The sequence below is a fragment of the Callorhinus ursinus genome, unplaced genomic scaffold, assembly GCF_003265705.2.
Source record: "Callorhinus ursinus isolate GAN/ISIS: 27379988/994484 unplaced genomic scaffold, GSC_fseal_2.0 scaffold47, whole genome shotgun sequence".
In the NCBI taxonomy this organism is placed as follows: Eukaryota; Metazoa; Chordata; class Mammalia; order Carnivora; family Otariidae; genus Callorhinus; species Callorhinus ursinus.
The window spans coordinates 2,114,561-2,131,513 of record NW_027397109.1 but is presented as its reverse complement, the minus strand read 5'-3'; the positions used below and the strand labels follow the sequence as shown (position 1 = coordinate 2,131,513).

The following is a 16,953-nucleotide window of genomic DNA, read 5'->3' as shown; positions in this document are numbered from 1 at the left end:
TGTTTTGGTGCTGCAAATTACATTGTTTGCCATGCCTAAGCTGGGCATCCATCTCCCAGAATAAATATGCCCAAGTGATGCCCCATATCGTAAGTGCTTTCTTTTCTTTTTCCCTCTTTTTACCCCCACCATCACTTTACATACAAATGCAAGTGCTCTTTTAATGGGACCTCAAAAAGGAATGGTTGTCTCCTACCTTTCTTTCAGGGACACATGACACAGTAAGCGCCTCTGGTTCATCCGCAAAATACAGAAAGTGCAAGGTCATGACTCTCAGCCCTAGAAGCATCAGGCTGTGCCATGGAGAGGATTCGCTGACCTGGATGCCTACTACCCTCAGCTGAGGGGTTCAGGCACTGAGGCCTCTCCCTGGCTCTCTGCAGACTGGGGCAGATCTCCAGGGAAGGGCACTGCTCTGTCCCAGAGAGAGGCTCCGTTTTGCTCTCCAAGTGAGCTGATTTCTCTCTTGAGTCCAGGCTGGGACAGAAGCTGGCTTCCAGTAAGTTTGCCTGGTTCCATCCAGGCCTGGTGTATTGCTAGCTGGCTAAGCTTAGTCAGGGCTCTCAACTTCCCTGAAGCTCAGTTTCCCCAGCAGAAAAAAAAGGAGACAATAGTAGTACCTGTGTCTTAGGGGTGTGTGAGGATGTAAAGAGATAACTGCAGGTAAGGGGCTTGGCCATGTATAGGGCTCAGGGATGCATTTCTGTCCCCTTATTTCTATTTTCTCCATGTCTTTTCTGAAAGAATCTTTCTAGCTGTTGATGAGCAACTTTGGTTAACGCCAAAGGTTAACGCCCGGTGAAAATCACTGCTGGGCAAAGTTTAGAGGTGGGAGGAGGGTCAAAACTGCATATAGATTTCATCAGGATTGGGCAGTGGACAAAGGCAGCAAGTGTAGATGGTGCTGAGCAGTGGGCCTGAGCCAAGGCACACATCACAAGCCCAGCTTTGCGATCCTGGGTGAGAAGGGTCTTTTGTTGACCAGACCCACCTAGGTCTTAACTATTGATCCAGGGCGAGAAGAACGAGGTTTTGCCCTTGACTCCTTATGGGGCTCTGAAGCCCTGTCTCCCTTGGTCTCCTCCATTCAGATACAGAGCAAGGCAAGTGGGGGACTCTCGGTGTAGGGGATGCTGAGGTGCAAATCCAAGAACCCGTGGTTCCAAGAAAAGAAAACTGGGTCCAGATGCGGACTGGGTTCTACTTTTCTTCTGTCCTCTGCTGAGCCTTGAAGCAATCTACCCCCAGTGCAGACCAAGGTCTCCTGATCAAAGCCACTTTCCCAATTCTTGCATATTACTGAGCTCCCCAATGCCATCTCCACCTGCTTGCTGCTGCAGGAGACCACGAGGTCCAGGGGCAGGGAATTCTGCACGCCTCATCTCCTGACCACGTAGGAAAGGAAAAGAATTTGGTTTTGCAGAAAAGTAGATGTAAGCGGTGGGGTTGTTGGGTGGAGGAGAGGATGCGCCCCCAGCTCTCAGGACCACAGAGCGCATGCTCCTTCACCTTGCTGGATGTCTCCAAGAGCAATAGACTTTTTGGTTCCAAAGACACATTAGGTCTAGCCAGCCCCGGAGGAGGCTGAAGATCTCTCAGGAAAAGAAAAGTTCAACTGGAGTCACATTGATGCATGTGGTGGATGCCAAGGTCCCCCCTCCATGTCCTCTCAAGATCTCCTTGGCCTCACGCGTGTACACACACACACACACACACACACACACACACACACGGGTTAGGTGAGTCCCGAACAAAGGCCATAAGGCTTTCCCACCTGGCTGCGGAGGGCCAACCATGGTGGTTTCTCCTCCATCGAAGGTTTTGCTCCTTCTTGCCTGTCCTGCTTCTGGTTTCAGCCTCAACCTCCCCTGGACAGTTCTTTTGAGCCTAACTGATTTCTGCCCCGCAGCGCCCTGGATGGAGAGGGGAGCCCAGTGTGGCGGGGAATGTCTTAGCCTTCTCTGGCTGACCTGCGCGTCTGAGACAGAGAATGCTCAGGTCTGTGGGGTACCCAGGGCGCTGGTCCCAGCCGCACTCTGGTCACCTCCCAGGGCCTGTGAGGCACAATCCAGCCTCTAGTACTTGCCTTTCCATTTTCCTGGCCTTTAAACCAGCCATGGGGATCTTATTGGGGCGTTGGGGTAGGGAGATCCCCTACCTCCTCCTCCCCCATTTCTTTCAACCTGCTGCTCTTCAGGGTACATTGAAGGTTGGGCAATCCTGGCTGGGGACAGTGTGTGTCGGGGGCGGGTGGGTATCATATGATTCTAAATTTTGCTCTTTGCCCCTAGAAAGCTGTGTGTAGCCCGCGAAAGCGGGGCCAGTGTGGAATGAGTGGTTCCAGAGAAAAGTGTTGGCCTTGCGGTCACAACGAGGACACTGCCGCGGGATAAAGGAGATGCGCCCACGGGTGAGAGGGGTGAAGGAAGGTTCCACAGGCCCAAGAAAGGCCAGAGGCTGCGGGAGAGACGGAGATGATGAATCTTGCTGGCTCCAACGTCTGGCCCCGACCCCCAGGGCAGACATCTGAGGCCAGAGATCTTGTTCAGGGTCTGAGTGGGGGTGGGGGGAGCACACGAGGGGGTGTCTCCTCATCAGGCCCCAACCTTTGGCTCCTAGCCCCGGGGCAGGAAACTTTCCTATCTCCTCAGGGCGATTTGGTACCCCGAGCGGCCAGGCCAAGGCTGGGGGAAGGAGGAGGTGGAGGGTGCGCTGCCCAACCACCTGGAGCTGAGGCAGGGAGCGCTGAGAATCTAAGTCCAATGGAACAGGGAAGGCAAAGGCCTTGGTAGCGCCGAGTTCCCTCCCGACCCCATATTGACTCCCAGTTTCTGCAATTCCGGGTCCTAACCCTCATTCAGTCTCAGCTTCGAGTTCCAGCCCACTCGGGGTGCCCGGCCGGGTTAGGGACGTCCGCTACCCGGGATGGATTCGCCAGGGGCCAGGTTCCTGCAGCGCCGCCCGGGGACGCGTCGAGCCCTATGCCCCAATCCCGGCGCGGCAGCTCGGCCTGGTGGGCGGCTGGCGACCGCGGGGAGAGGACAGGCAGTCGCAGGCCGCGCGCACAACTTTTTTGAAACGCTTTGCTGTCCCCCTGAAAGGTGTTATAACAGCAATTCAATTACAGTAAATGGCGCACATCGTCCTCGCAGCTGGAAAGTCGGTAACTAACTGTGACCGACCGGTGCAAAGGAATGCGGCTAAACGCACGTTACCTTTTTTTTTTTTTTTATTCCTCGCTCTTCCTACAAAGTCCCCCTCTTTCCGTCTTTTCTTCGCTCTCTATTAATTGTAGCTGGACCTCAGGTTAATTAACTCCAAAGAGCTTAGTCTATCTGGACAGAAACACACTGAGAAATTGGCACGAGATCCTAAAAACTGGACGTGGCGTGAAAAAGATCGCCCTAAGTTCCTCGCGTTTCCTTCCACCGCTCTAGCTGTTGCCTCCGAGGAACAGAGTTTTAGTCCCCAGTGGCAAAGCCCGCCTGGGAATGTGGCCACCTGGGCGTGCATGGGTACATGGCTGCGCTTAGGTCAGGGAGCCTCCTACCAGGAGATGGTGCCCACTAAATCTCCTGTGGCATCGTCTGGAGGCACCCACGGAAAAGTCGGGTCTGTTCCTAGTGCGCCGCACTTGGAGTTCCTTGGAGGTAACAGACACACTGGCCATTCGTGTCATGGCACGTGCATTTCATGCTAAACTTTAAATAGCGTTCCGTGAAATTAACAATATCCACAAAAAACGAGGCAAGGTGTTGTGGGGGGAGGACGAGGCCAGAAAGAGCTGCTTGCTTTCCAGGATAGTGGGAAATTATTACTATACTCCGTATGCCAACATCTGGAGGGAGGGATGGAGGAGGGGGAGAATCCCTCACAAGTCAGCCTTGGCAATCATTTAAATAAAGGTAAAATTAACATTGGCTCCCTTGAAGTTAGAGAGTAAGCTGGCTTAAAAGCGCATTTTATTTATGTCGTACTAAAACGGAAAGAAACGCGTTGCCTCGATTGGTGTTTTTAGTTTCATGATGTTGTTTAAAAAGAGGCCAAGATGGCAGCGTGGGAATTCGAGTACTTTCTCGCCGACCCTGCGGGGCGGGCCTCCTCCAGCAGCCACGGGACGTTTCCAACGCTGGAAATGCTCAGTTTTCCGCTCCAGTGGTAACGCAGCCGGAAGATGCCTCCGGTGGCTCCGCTTCGCCCTATCCTGCACTCGCTAGACCCGAGATGTTTTAGTGCTTTACTCCTGGAGAGGGCAGAGTGCGCGAGATAGGCGTTGGGACGGGGTTCCGGACGTGGCCGCCCAGCCGCCAGTGGCCCTGAGTTCTCCACCTGAGCCCCACACCTTCCCTGACCTGGGCGGCGCCCCCAGGGCCAGCCTGGCCGGAGGAGGCTCAGCAGCTGCAAAGAGGGGTGCAAACAGGGTCTCCTAACTCGATGCCAGCCAGGCAGAGGCGCGCGGGGCCCAGCCCAGGGTTTGGCCCGAGATGATCCTGGAGCAGAGTGCTCGGCGCCCGCACTGCCCAAGACGCACTGAGCTCTGGCCCATGGGCAGCCAGAGGCGTTAGGCTGTTTTCGGCTTTGTTTGCTTTAAAAACTAGAAACGCGAGTTCCTCTCCAGCTCCGTGAAGCCTCCGACCTCTAGTCTACAATTCTCCGCTGGGCTCTTTTTTATTTATTTATTTTTTGTAAGGCGAGAACGGGACAGCGACAGGAAGGTTACTCGCGTGTCCTTAACTCCTGGGGCTGGCGATGGTAGGAAACGAGGACCCATCAGTATAACCAGAGGTCAGCGGCAGCCTGTGATTTGGAGTCGTCACCCTTGTCCCGGCCCCTGGAGTTCCTGGTGAAGTGGTTGCAGAAAGGACATTCAGCGCGGGTTCCTGGCGGGGTCCGAGTTTCATAGGTTTCACCTCCCCTCGTGGTCCGAGAAAACCCCTCTAATTGCGGGCAAAGCGGGCAGCCCTCAAGACCGCTTCGCTATTGGTGTGGGGTTTTTTTGGTTTTTTGTTTTTTTACGGAGGCTCCTGCCAGCTCTGCATTCGGCAGGAAGGATTACCCCCAAGACCTCCCACATTCCACCCGAGGAGCCTGGAATCCCTCTCGGGCCTGGTTAAGGGGAAATCCCGGGCACTCAGCAGGCCGGCGGTGGCGTCTGTGTCAGCCGAACCCTGACCCGCATTGCGCCACCTCCCCGCTGGGCCCGGGCGCGGCTCATGCCCGGAGGAGGCAGAGTCCCCCCCTTCGGCCTTCCTGACTCTCCCCTCTTCCTCTGGTTATCCTCCCGGCCCCTTTTCACTCCAGGCGCTTCTCCGGGTGCCAGAAAAGGCCCCGTAGTATATTCACTGCACTAAACCTCGCTTTTAAAGCCCAGCAGGGGGGCTTGGTCCACGGTGGGAGACAGAGAAAGAGCGAGATTGAGGGCCCTGGGGGCGGCCCTTCTGTAAAGAGAAAGTTCCCCTTCGTTTGCATCTCTACTCGAGTTTTTAAAAGTTGTACTTGGAACCTGCTGACTATGCCTGTTCTGTGGTTCTGGGGGAGGAGGAGGGATGGAGAAGCATATTTTGAGGGTAGAGGCCGCCCTGCACACAGAGGGCCGCCCTTTCCAAAGCCTCCAGGGCAGGCAGTTCTGCGGCCGGAATTGGCCACTTGGGTGCCTGCGAAAGCTCTAAATATGGGACTTGAGGGGCACGCCGACTCCACTTTTCTCCGCCTTCCTTCCAGAATCACCAAACCCAGGGCGCGGCCGAGGTCTCCCTCTCTGCTCGGCACGATCAGAGCTGCAGCAGCTGGGGCCTGTCCCACCGCCCGGCGACCTGCGGGGTCCTCCCGCCGCGCCTCAAATCCGGGGCGCTCGTAGCCGCGGCCCCAAACGACAGACGCTGGAGGAGCCAAGGATTTGAACTTGTAAAACCAGTCAGTGCAACTCTTAAACTTTTCCGTTTCTGTCCACCTGTTAAAGAACACAGGTTATTAACGGTTTGAGTCGGTAACTCAGGAAACAGGAGACCTTCTTTCTATTGGCCTCTTTTCCACTGTGGGGTCCCTCCCCAGGAGCGGTCTCCTAATATATGCACTTAAGGGAAGTTCTTAAGAATCTTACTTTTGCTCATCTTGGTCTCAGAGTTAATGGAATCCAATTATGATTCAGATTATTTCCCCCTAAATACCTTCTTGTCTGTCTAAGATAGCAGCTAAAAATTAAAATTGGCAAAGTGATGATAAATTAGTCCTCATTTTACTCTTCCTAAAGTTCGCTAAGCCAGTAGAAACTGTTTGAGATGATTTCCTCTTTTGGTATACACAGCATTCCTCTGGTTGTTGGAAAAGTGTTCTCCAGCCCTGTCTAATCAGCTTTTTTGCCTCTACTGAGCCTGGTCCCATTTCAGAGTTCCTTAGTGTGATCTGTTCTCACAGAACTCCCCCTCCCCAGTTCCTTTTATTTTCTTTCCCCTGGTGGATCAATCACAGAGACAATTGATTTTTCTGTGTCCTGTTTGAACCAGAAAGTGCTGACATCTTGGGGGGTGGGCAAAATATGAGTGAGCATTAACTCCCATGAAATAAGAGACAGCCAGGCCAATCTCCGGGTTTAGAGATTAAAGTTGTGTGTGCATACATATATGTAAGTGTATACTCAGGTCTATATACCTGGTCTTGCATACAATTGTCAGTGGTAAGAAATTTCAGTGTAATGCAGGAACACACACTAAATGAGAAATCATCTTAATAAGCCAGACGCATGAAGAGGAGAGCCAAACCTAAATGTCCAGGAGTAGATCATTAATTATGAAATCCCAAACTCTTGAGCTATGGTCCTATACTGGCCAAAAAAGAATAATTTTCCCCCTCTTTTATTGGAAATAAGACCCTAAATTCCTTTTGACTAAAAGGAAGTTACGAGACAAGATGCAATTTTCTCTTTCTTTTCTGACAATTCTGTCATCCAAAGGATCACAGCCATGTCAGAGTATCTGTCTTGGAAAGAAAAAAAGAGAGAGAGAGAGAGCTAGTGACAGAAGCCCGGCAGCCCATGGCCATCTTTGCATCAAAATTTTCCAGACCTCTATTTTTGATTGTGATCCCACTGATCTGAGTTTGAAATGCGAGCGCAGTGAAGCCCCTAAGCCTTCAATCGTGTGAAATTTTCAAAAGATCTCTAGAAGCAATCTCAGGCTGCCTGACCCCTGACAGGCGCCGATCTCTTTATTCCTCTCTCTGCCAGCACTTCATTTGTTGGAATATCTTTCAGATTTGCACCTCCAGATGACAAACCTGAGTGTTTATTATGTGTACATGAATCGGAAATCTTCAAGCCCGCACAAAAGCACCATCTTAAACATAATATTTAATTTCCCAGTCTAAGTGCCTCCTTCTTTATTTGCTTTTCATTAGCTTAAATATTTTTTTCCAGGTCTCCCATGTGTCACTTTGATATTTAGATGATTCTCTGTTTTAATCATCATTTCCCCCTTGAAAAATCCCCTGTCGCCGGCTCACACTGCAGTGTCACGGTGTGGCGGGCGGCAAGGCCGCAGAGCCGGATGCAGAGTGGTTCCGGGTGTGGGGGGGCGCCGATCCAGGCGGGATGGGGGCCCTTGAGGTGACAGAGAAACGCTTGCTTTTAACTAGCGGCCAGAGCTGGGTCGGGATCAGTGATGACCCTCTTCATTCCACCTTTCCTCCTCAGGCCCTTTTAAATTTCTTACATTATTTATTTATTTATTTTTTAAACCACACACACAAAACAAAACCTCAGGTGCCTTACAAAGGTGGTTTAGCAGCTAGGACTCTGCCCCTGTGCTTATAGTCTCTAAGCGTGGGTTCAGGGTTTAGACTTCTCACCCAAATCAGTCAGGCACTCCCTCCTACCTGCCTTTCTGGGAATCCCTAAATCCTGGGGCACTGGGGACACTAGAGGGAAAGGTGGGAGCTACTTGGGAGAGGGCTGCTTTGTTAAAGTGCCCTCTGCCAAATAATTCCACAGACAAGATTTTGGAGTGGATGACACTGCCCACCCCTCCCCCAATCTCAGATCCCAGCCGGGCACCCAGGTGAACTGAGTTGAGATAGAGTTGCACGCCACCCCTGCACAAGCAGGAGATGAATCACCATCCCCAAGTACAGTTCCAGGTCCAGAGGTGGTGGGCTATAGCCTGAACTGCCCCCCCCTCTGTGTTTGGATGGGCCGTGTTGCTATCATTAACTTATTAAACCCCTTCGTAATTATTTTAATTTGACTCCAAAAAATACTTTGGGCGGCGTTGCGATGTGTTTGTATTTATCCATCCCCCCCATAAAACCTGTGTTAAAACAAATGTTACTTTTCTCTCTCTGTACATAGACCCTCCCTTTTTGAAATAGACCGCAGGGACTGCCATTAGATCGAATGGCAAGTCTTTATGGAAAGTGTTTTGCATAATTACATACCAAAGCCAGAACAGTCACCTCCACATTTTATGGGTCACAAACCATCAACAATTGCCACATTATTGTCCACGAAACCTTAGTCCCTTCATTGATGGAGCGGACTCCACTGCCTAATCTAGAACGAGAGAGGATGGAAATTTCTTCTAATAAGAACCCGAGAAGATTAGGTCCCCACTGACAACGTGTTTACATATAGTTATAAAGTTCAGAGGACCGACGGGGAGAGGAAAGGAAATCGGACTAGGCCTGATTAGGAGCAGCGCATCGGTCTAATATAGATAGCGCATCAAAAGGAGCGGCTGAATGCCTCTCCCCTTTTCAGATCTGACCCCTTTCCTACCTTTGTGATGCAGTAATTAAGATATTCTTATTTAGACAGACAGCTTCTCTGGTAACTGAATAATATTAGCTCCTTTGATGTCAAACTTTTGACAGTTATCACACCAGCACTGGGCAATTTAACACAAATGCCCTCCTTAAAAAGAAAAAAAAATAGAAGAAGAAGGAGAAGGAAAGAAAGAAAAAAGAAAGAAAAAAAGCAAGAAAGTAAAAGAAAACCCCCATCGGCTTTGAAGAAATCTAGTAAGTGTGATCCTTAGTACCAAATGATCTAAAACGCAGCCGACAGGCCGCCCGACTATAAATTACATTCGATGTTACATAATGAAGCCGAATTTGGGTTTTAGCTCATTGAGCAGTATTGGTGGAAACTAAATCAGAAGCCTCCCAACTCCTGCATCTCCATTCCCGACCTCCCAGAGCCGCTGCCCAGATCGGGACGCAGGAAAGCTCCACAAAGTCGGCAGGGTCAGGGCAAGGATGGGGGGAAGTGGGTCCGGCCGGAGAGCCGGGCAGGACCAGCCACCTACTCTCGGGATGACACCTCGCCATTGCTTGCGGAGCCTGGTCGCCAAATTTGGGATTTGCCAGATGGCAGGATTATTTTAGCGTCTGTTATATTATGTGTGTGGGGGCTGCGGGTGGAGAGCGAAGGCAGGAAGTCCAGGGACCGCGCTGATCCCTTTAAAATACACGCACGCTGCCTCTCTGCTCACTGCCGGGCTCGGACCCTTCCCGGAGCTCCGGGATCTCCCAGCCGCCCTGCGGCAGACAGCAGGCGGAATCTCCGCCACCCCTGCCCTTCGGTGCGGGCCCACGGCCCGCATCTCTTGACCCGGGACCCGGTCCCCAGATGCGAGGAGCTGGGGGAGGAGGAGAGCGCTTCCCTCGGAGGAGAAAAGGAGGGGGGTGGGGTGGGTAGGAGAGTTGGAAGGGAAGGGGGCAGAGAGGGCGGGTTCGGAGGGATGAGACTGTGACGGCGACACCTGGAAAGCATTGTCCTTGCGAGCGGCACCTGTCAATCTCCGCTCCGGGGCCCCGGGCCCGGGGGCGGGGAGGCCGCGGGTCTCCGCGGTGATGTCATCGTCGAGCCCCTTCCCGGCGGAGGGCGGAGAGGACGGGGAGGGGCGCAGAAACCCGGAGGGCTGGGGGAAGGGTGGGGGAGGAACAGAGAGAAAATGAACAGAAATGACTCTCACTCGCCGCGTCCCCTGCTCCGGATTTACATGGAAATCAATAATCCAACTTTAGTGTTATTTCTGATCTTGAGTGACCCCGTCTTGCCTTTTCACTGGGGGAGGAGGAGTAGGGTTACAGCGTCCCAGCCCACAACCCAAAATCCTTGGGGGGTGGGCTGTTACCCCAAAGCCTTGAGGTGGCCGACCCTCCTACCAGACCCAGGTCCCTCTTTTCCTGGCGGCTCTTCCAAGCGCAGGCTTCAGGCTTAAGGAGGAAACACTTGGGGATGAGTTTTGAAAGTCTTCCGAAATTGCAGGGGGCGAGGGGAGATTTAATTAACGCAGGGCTTGCTCAGCCAAGTGGGAGAGGGGGCCTCGGCGTGGGTGGGCGGGCCAGGTCCGACACCCGGGTGCGCGCAGCGCGGGAGGCGTGTGATCTGGAGGCCCCAGCTCGGAGGCCCCGGCTGGGGGAAAGTGATCTGCAGTGGCCTCCGCGGGGGGCTGTTGAGGTGCCCCAGGCAGTGGCCCGCAGGTCCTGGGGAAATTCTGATCTCCCACCTACTGCGCTCCCCCCCCCCCCACCCCACCGAGCACTACTGGACTCTCCCTCTTCCTATTCTTTTCGCCCTGAGCTCATTAGCAGCCTGCCAGGGGCCTGATTTATGGAAACGCTCGGGCGGGCGGAGACGCGCGGCTCGCCGAGTCCTGACTGCCTCGGGGCGGAGTGGAGGAGGAGTTTCCACCGGCCTCCTCCGACGAGTTCCCCCCCCCCCCCGCCCTGCCGGAAGCAGTTGCAGTCCCTCCTCCTCACCCTCCACCCAGGCGGGTCCTGGAGGACCCCCGCGCCCTCGGCGCCCCAGCTTGGGAGTCCGGGCACCCTGGCGCCAGCGGGGCGGGCGGGGCGGTGGCCGCGCAGCCTACTGCGGAGTCTCGGGCGCGCAGGTTCCTGCCCCAGCTGACCCGGAGGGCAAGTTGGGCGCAGATAGAGCGGGAGCCTCCCTTCCCACGTTCAAGTCTCCAAAAAAAGGGAAATCGGACCCGAAGGGGCGAGGGGATGGTGCCCGAGGTCCGCACCAGGCTCCCAGACCGGGAGGAGGCGTCGCAGGCCAGGATGGGGACGAAGGGAGCCACCAGCCCAGCTAGCTCCCCCACCCAGAAGCTAGGGACTGTCCCAGGGGAGGGCGTGGTCCACTTCACTCTTCCTCCCCTCCCCCGCCCCACTTTCTCCTGGGTCTCATCCTCAGAGGGTCCTCGGTGTTGCAGCCTCCAGTCAAGAGTCTGGGAATTTTGAGCTAGGCGAATGCGGGGCCACAGACCGTCCCTAGAGCCACCCAGCCAGACACTTGCCGGAAGACGGTGGGCACCGCCTTCTCGCCCTCCGTGGCTTGTTCCGCGGTCAAACGGGTTGACGCAGACATGAGGATGGAGAGAGAAACGGGTGGAAGAGTCAAGCGAGGATGTGCACCAGCACCTGTTGCTGGTGCTCCAGGAGTCTGGGGAGGACGCTAAATGACCAACCTGTCCAACAAGCAACGACGGAGGGCGGCAAAAGGAGAGGCGGAAGCGTCTGTACCCTCCCCACGTCCGGGAAGCGTTGGAGGAAAGAGAGACTAGCCGACCCAGCAGGCCAGACACCCCCGGCATGTTCTCCTGCTCAGACTTGGGATGGGATAGGGCCATGAGGTTGAAGTCACTGGGAAGAGGGCCATGCCCCAAGTCTGGCTATAATGAAAATTGCAGTTGAGGGGAAATGAGATCTACAAGAAAGTGTGTAAAATGTATTTTAAAACACCCTACCAGTGCACCCTCCAGAAACCGTATCTGTACTCTGACCCAGGCAGGTGCAGAACTGAGAGCCTTCTCCCCCATCAGGATACCTCCAAATGCCTGTCCCAGTCCATCTCCTTCCTGGAGTTCCCTCCCAGATTAGGGCCATTTGATGTCCCTGAGAGCCCAATGTCCCCACCCCCAGAGCCTCAGGGAAATATGATTTCCTACTCATCTTCCTCACCTTCCCCCAACCCCCCCCCCAACTCCGCCACCACCATTTCCAAAGAGTTAGTAAGACCAGGGTATCATTCAGGCCCTGGCCCTTCCCTGTCGCCGGGCTGGAGGGAGGAAGTGGACACCCTCAGCCGGCTGGGGAGCCAGGCTAAATGCCCATCTATATCATGGCATTCAGTTTCCTGAATTTCCAACTGCACTGAAAGCTGGGTTACCTGCCCAGACATACTAGGGTGGCCCAAATCCGTGGTCGAAGTCTCAGTGGAAATGGAGACCCCCCCCCCACCAAAATGTCTCTTCAGACATCGCGGGTCTCAGGCTGGCTCCATCACCCCAGCCCACAGCTCTTGCAGGCCGACTCCAGGACCCAGAGCCCACAAGGCAAATGTTGGCTGTTAGGCACCCAAATAATATTCTTCATTCGTCTTTTTCAAAGTTGATTTATAGCAATCGACAGGTTAAAGCCTCATCTGACTCCATTACTTTTAAAAAGCTGTCTATTTCACAACTGTCACTTTTCATCACTTAACTCAAATAAATACTTGAAGAAATGAATTGGAAGAGACTTTTAGATCATGTTTATAATTCCTGGTCACTACGTTAACATTCCTAATGACCTGACCCTCTGAGTTTCTGTAGACTTCTAAATTGGGCCGAAAATGCCTGCATTTATACTAGAAAACTTCAAGGAAGGTGAGGTGGCCAGAAATATCGGCTAAAAGAAGTGCAGCTGGTAGGGAGTAGGCGGTAGGCTGGGCAAAGCTTCCCAGCGGCTGCCAGGGCCCAGGCGGGAAGCCCAAGGCCACTGGGGAGGGCGGCGGTCCTGGGTCAAGGCGTTCCCGTGCAACGAACTGCCGAAAAGAGGGCCCAGCCTAACCGCCGCGCTGCTCGCTTTGCTCCCGCCTCGCAGTGCCGGGCTGCAAACCCATGAGGAAATTCATGCAGAATGGAAACGCTGCTCATTTTGACTATTAGTATTACTTTTTCTATCGTTTCAAAAACGGTTTTAAATGGCCCCCACGACCACAGGTTGAGTACGGCCTGTAAAAGGCACTTCGTGCCGGTCATCGTTGACCTAGAGCTTGTTAGATGGCCAGGGAAGGCCGAAGTGTGGAAACGAAATCGCAAGGATGGAAGTGCGTTCAATAACTCGAAATAGTTTCTTCTTCAATTTTGCTGCCATTTGCCAATGCTGGGTCCTCTAAGGCTGGTGCCACCCCCTTCTCTTTCTCTTTTTCCCACCCACTCATACAGAACCATCTCTTAGAAGTAGAAAAAGAGAGAGAAAGGGAAAGAAAGATAAAAGAAAGAAAGGAAGGAAGGAAGGAAGGAAGGAAGGAAGGAAGGAAGGAAGGAAGGAAGAAAAAGAAAGAAAGAAAGAAAGAAAGAAAGAAAGAAAGAAAGAAAGAAAAAGGAAGGAAGGAAGGAAGGAAGGAAGGAAGGAAGGAAGGAAGGAAGGAAGGAAGGAAGAAGAAAGAAAGGAAAGGAAAGGAAAAACTAGAAAAGGAAGGGGGGGAGTAAAGAACAAAAAGGGAAGGAAAGGAAAAATACAGGAAAAAAAAAAGAAAAACCTAGCAAACAGGAAAACTGCCTAGTTTGGAGGACAAAGCAATATAGAGTGCATAAGATTTTCTTTCCTTTATTTTTTCTTAAAATAAGAAAAAAGAAAGAAGTCTCCCGACCCTGGGGCGGAGGAGTTGGGCGACTCCCTGGCGTGTTGGGGTCTGGCCTCCCCCCAACTGGGCAGAGGCCGAAACCCCGCGCGCGGGTCCCGGAGGCTCTGAGGTCCCCGCACCCTCGCGTCGGCCCCGCCCGGGTCCCATCACGAACACGAACTTCGCAGATTCCCCGGAGCAACAGAGCCGGGAATGTGCGCGGGGTCTTGGCTCCCTGCCGCCGCCAGCCTGCTCCCGGGCGTGGCCTCAGGCCTTCGCCCACCCTGCGGACCGGTTGGCTCAGAGGGGGTCTGAGCGCTCTCCGACTTTCGGTGCCGAGGCGAGGAAGCCGGCGGGAACCTGGCTACGCGGCCACTGCCTCGCAGCCGGAACGCGTCCGCGGCTGGCGGCTCAGTGCGCTGCCGTACCCTGGAGCGCCACCGCGCTGCGGAAACTGGAATTGCATGGCCATGCTCCCAGCCTTCTGCCGCGTAACTTGACCGTCACCGGACTTTCCCCTTCATCAAAACCTTAAGAGAAGCCGAACCGCACAGGCCTTCTTCCAATCGGTTAAAAGCTATTATCTCTGACCGACATATCGCACAATGTCTGCACTGGGATGAAGGGAAAATAACGGGAGAAAGAGAAAAATATATAGGTACAATTTCACCAAGTCTAAGCAGTGACGCTGCTTTGATAGGAAAGATAAAATAAATGAGAGATGTCTTCTTGGAGGCCATGAGTTCGGGCCGCCGAGTGCGGGCCACCCAGCTGAGGCCAATGCAAATATTTCGAAGGAAGCCTATGAAGTCATCCCTTCCCAATTACAATTCCACCCAAATTCACGCATTCTGGTCGGTCGGACATTAGAGGGGCTCTGCCAGGCCATGCCAGCGGTGAGCCTACCAACCCTCGTACCCCCACAGCCTTGGGCTCTGCTGATAAAATCACCACAAAATGCAGCCCCTAAACATATACACCTGTCGGCAGGTGAAAGCAGCAATGGCGAAAGGTACAAATTACAGTGCATTTGACCCTTTCTCATCCAGGTGGCAACTTAAGAGGTTTGCCCCACTCTTAAGCCCCCACGACTAAAAAATATACAGAAAAATTAATTCACTTATATGGTGAGTCTTTGCTTCAATTTGTTTTCAAAGTGCATCATCCCAGAGATAAATGTTATAGGTAAAAACAAATTTCACGAAACGAGATTTTTTTCCTGTGAAAGTTCCAAACAGTGTTAAAAGCAGGGAGTCTATCTTGTGGTCCTTAGAGAATTTGTGCAGTTTCTTTGTTTTGAGGGGGGGGCACAGTCCTTTTTCTAATGTAGTTTTAACTACAAGTTTGTTTTTGGTTTTGTTTTAAGGAGCTCAGGGGTTCCCACATAGAATGGTGACTGAACTGGGGACCATGGGGGTGGGGAAGAGTGTGTATGTGGCAATGTATAAGCCCCTGCATTTTCCTGCCTGAGCAAACCCAACATACAGACCCTTTCTTGAATCTTTGCCCTCCCTAAGTTCACAGGGTGGCGATGGAGGGAGTGCTCCCTTGCGCTGTAACCAACACTCCCCACTGCAGATTAGGAGACTCTCAGAGAGCCCCCCACCCTTGCTCAAAAATTACAGGGCTGGGCCAGGAAAAAAAAAAAAAACAAGTTGGTTTTCTTGTTGTTTATCCCTTCTCTATCAAGCTAGATTCTTGACAGACCAAACAGGAAAGAGGCCCCAATTTCTTAGCAGGACTTGAATAAGGATCCCTCACCCTGGCCAGCTGAGGAGGGGTGGCCTGGTCCCTGGGAGTCTTGGGGTTTTCTTGCCTGGAGGGATGCTACCTTGGGGAGAAGGAAGCTGTTGAGAGATCTTGGGAGCTAAAAGGCAACAGCTGGGAGAGTCCTGGGATCCACTGAGGGACAACAGTGAGGAACAGGGACCAAAACAGAAGAGAGTAGAGCGTTAGAAAATGAAATGCTTGAATCTACCTGCCTACAGTTTTGAGAAGGGGAGTCTCTAAATTAGAAAGGTTTGCCTCTCTCCCTCTCCCTCTCCCCTTCCCTTCCTCCTTCTTTACCTCCCTTCATTTCTCTCTCTCCCACCCCCTCCTCTTCTCACATTCAGATTTTCTGGGTTTTTTTTTCCACGGAATAATGCCTGGAGATGAAAAATGATTTTTATTGCTATTACACTTCCTACCGCAAGATGCAGTGCAAGGCGGCAGAGTTTGTATTACAACTATGTCACAATGTTTCACTGATGCAAAACATGTAGCCAGAGGGTGTTGCTAATGACTCCTGGATTAGAGCGAGATTGAGCCTGAGAAGGAGAAGAGTGAGAACAAGAGAGACAGAGGAAGGGAGAAGAGAGAGGAATTTCATTAGAGAAAGGGAGGAGGGGAAACAACATAGAATCAGATCTAATAATCTGATCAGGATATTTTCAGATTTCAGTGCTCTCTCCAAACTTGAGAGTGAGCTAGAGAGAGACCAATATCCTTTTAAGCACCACAGAGTTTTATTTTTTTTTTTGCATGTTAATAACTATCAATTATGCTTACAGCCAGTTAGCTGAAGAATTGTCCTTTGGAAAGAATCAAACTTTGGAAAACGCTTAATATCTGATTAAAGGCTTTTCCTGGAGCCGAGGCCGCTCGGAAGGAGGTGGGGACCCGGTAATCACCCAAGGGGGTGCGGAGCGCAGCGAGGCCTGCAGAGGCTCACGGGCCCCGTCCGTGGTGGTGCCACACATGTACACACGCCTGTGACAGCCTGGTGGGCCCAGGGTGCCCCGCCGGGGCCGGGGCGGAGCGCCGAGGCGCAGCCTGCGGCCCGGACTCGGGCTCGGCCTCTGTTTGGTCTTGGCGGAAAGGTCCCTCCGGGCTCCGATCTCCCCGGCGCCCTCCCCCGGGACGAGCTCTACTTAGGGAAGCGGGAGTTTCGCGGTTCCTACCGTGGCCCAGGCCGGTCCCACCGCCCTGCAGTCCGCTTCTGCCCCCCGGGGCACAGCGAGGAGGGCATTCCCTCGGGGCTGCGGCCCTTTGAACCCGGGGAGCCCTCGGCTCCCGCCCGGGCGCGCGGAGCTCGCTCGGGGCCCGGCTGCGGAGCGGAGTGTGGGTGGCGGGTGGGGTTGAAGGGGAGTGGGGGAGGCGGGAGGGGGCGGAGGGGCGGGGGCGGGAGCCGGGCGTTAAGCCTGGAAGCTTGGCTGTTTACCCAAACGATTTTCCTTTTCAGGCCCGAGACGCCAATGAGACAAGATCAAACTCCCCTCTTCGCTGTGTGTGTGTGTGTGTGTCGCCTCCTCCAAGCCGAGCTGTGTGTGTGTGTGTGTGTGTGTGTGTGTGTGTGTGTGTGTGTGTGT

General features: G+C 53.3%; 1 protein-coding gene across 15 annotated transcripts in view; it reads right to left on the bottom strand.

Annotated features, from left to right (window-relative positions):
- The window catches only part of LOC112839853 (uncharacterized), an 80,325-nt gene extending 63,444 nt beyond the window's left edge, over positions 1-16,881 (bottom strand). For 7 of the 15 annotated variants that reach the window (XR_012375254.1, XR_012375255.1, XR_003212310.2 and 4 more), the window contains exon 1: positions 16,546-16,881. Coding sequence is in view for 2 of the 15 variants with exons in the window: in XM_073882477.1 (XP_073738578.1) it covers positions 16,546-16,613 (68 nt within the window). In the remaining 13 variants the exon portion in view is untranslated. Of the gene's footprint in view, positions 1-3,241; positions 5,951-16,545 lie in introns of those variants that run through there. The other 8 variants (XR_012375251.1, XR_012375247.1, XR_012375253.1 and 5 more) reach the window with 5 other exon arrangements.
- Positions 16,882-16,953: the final 72 nt, after the last annotated feature.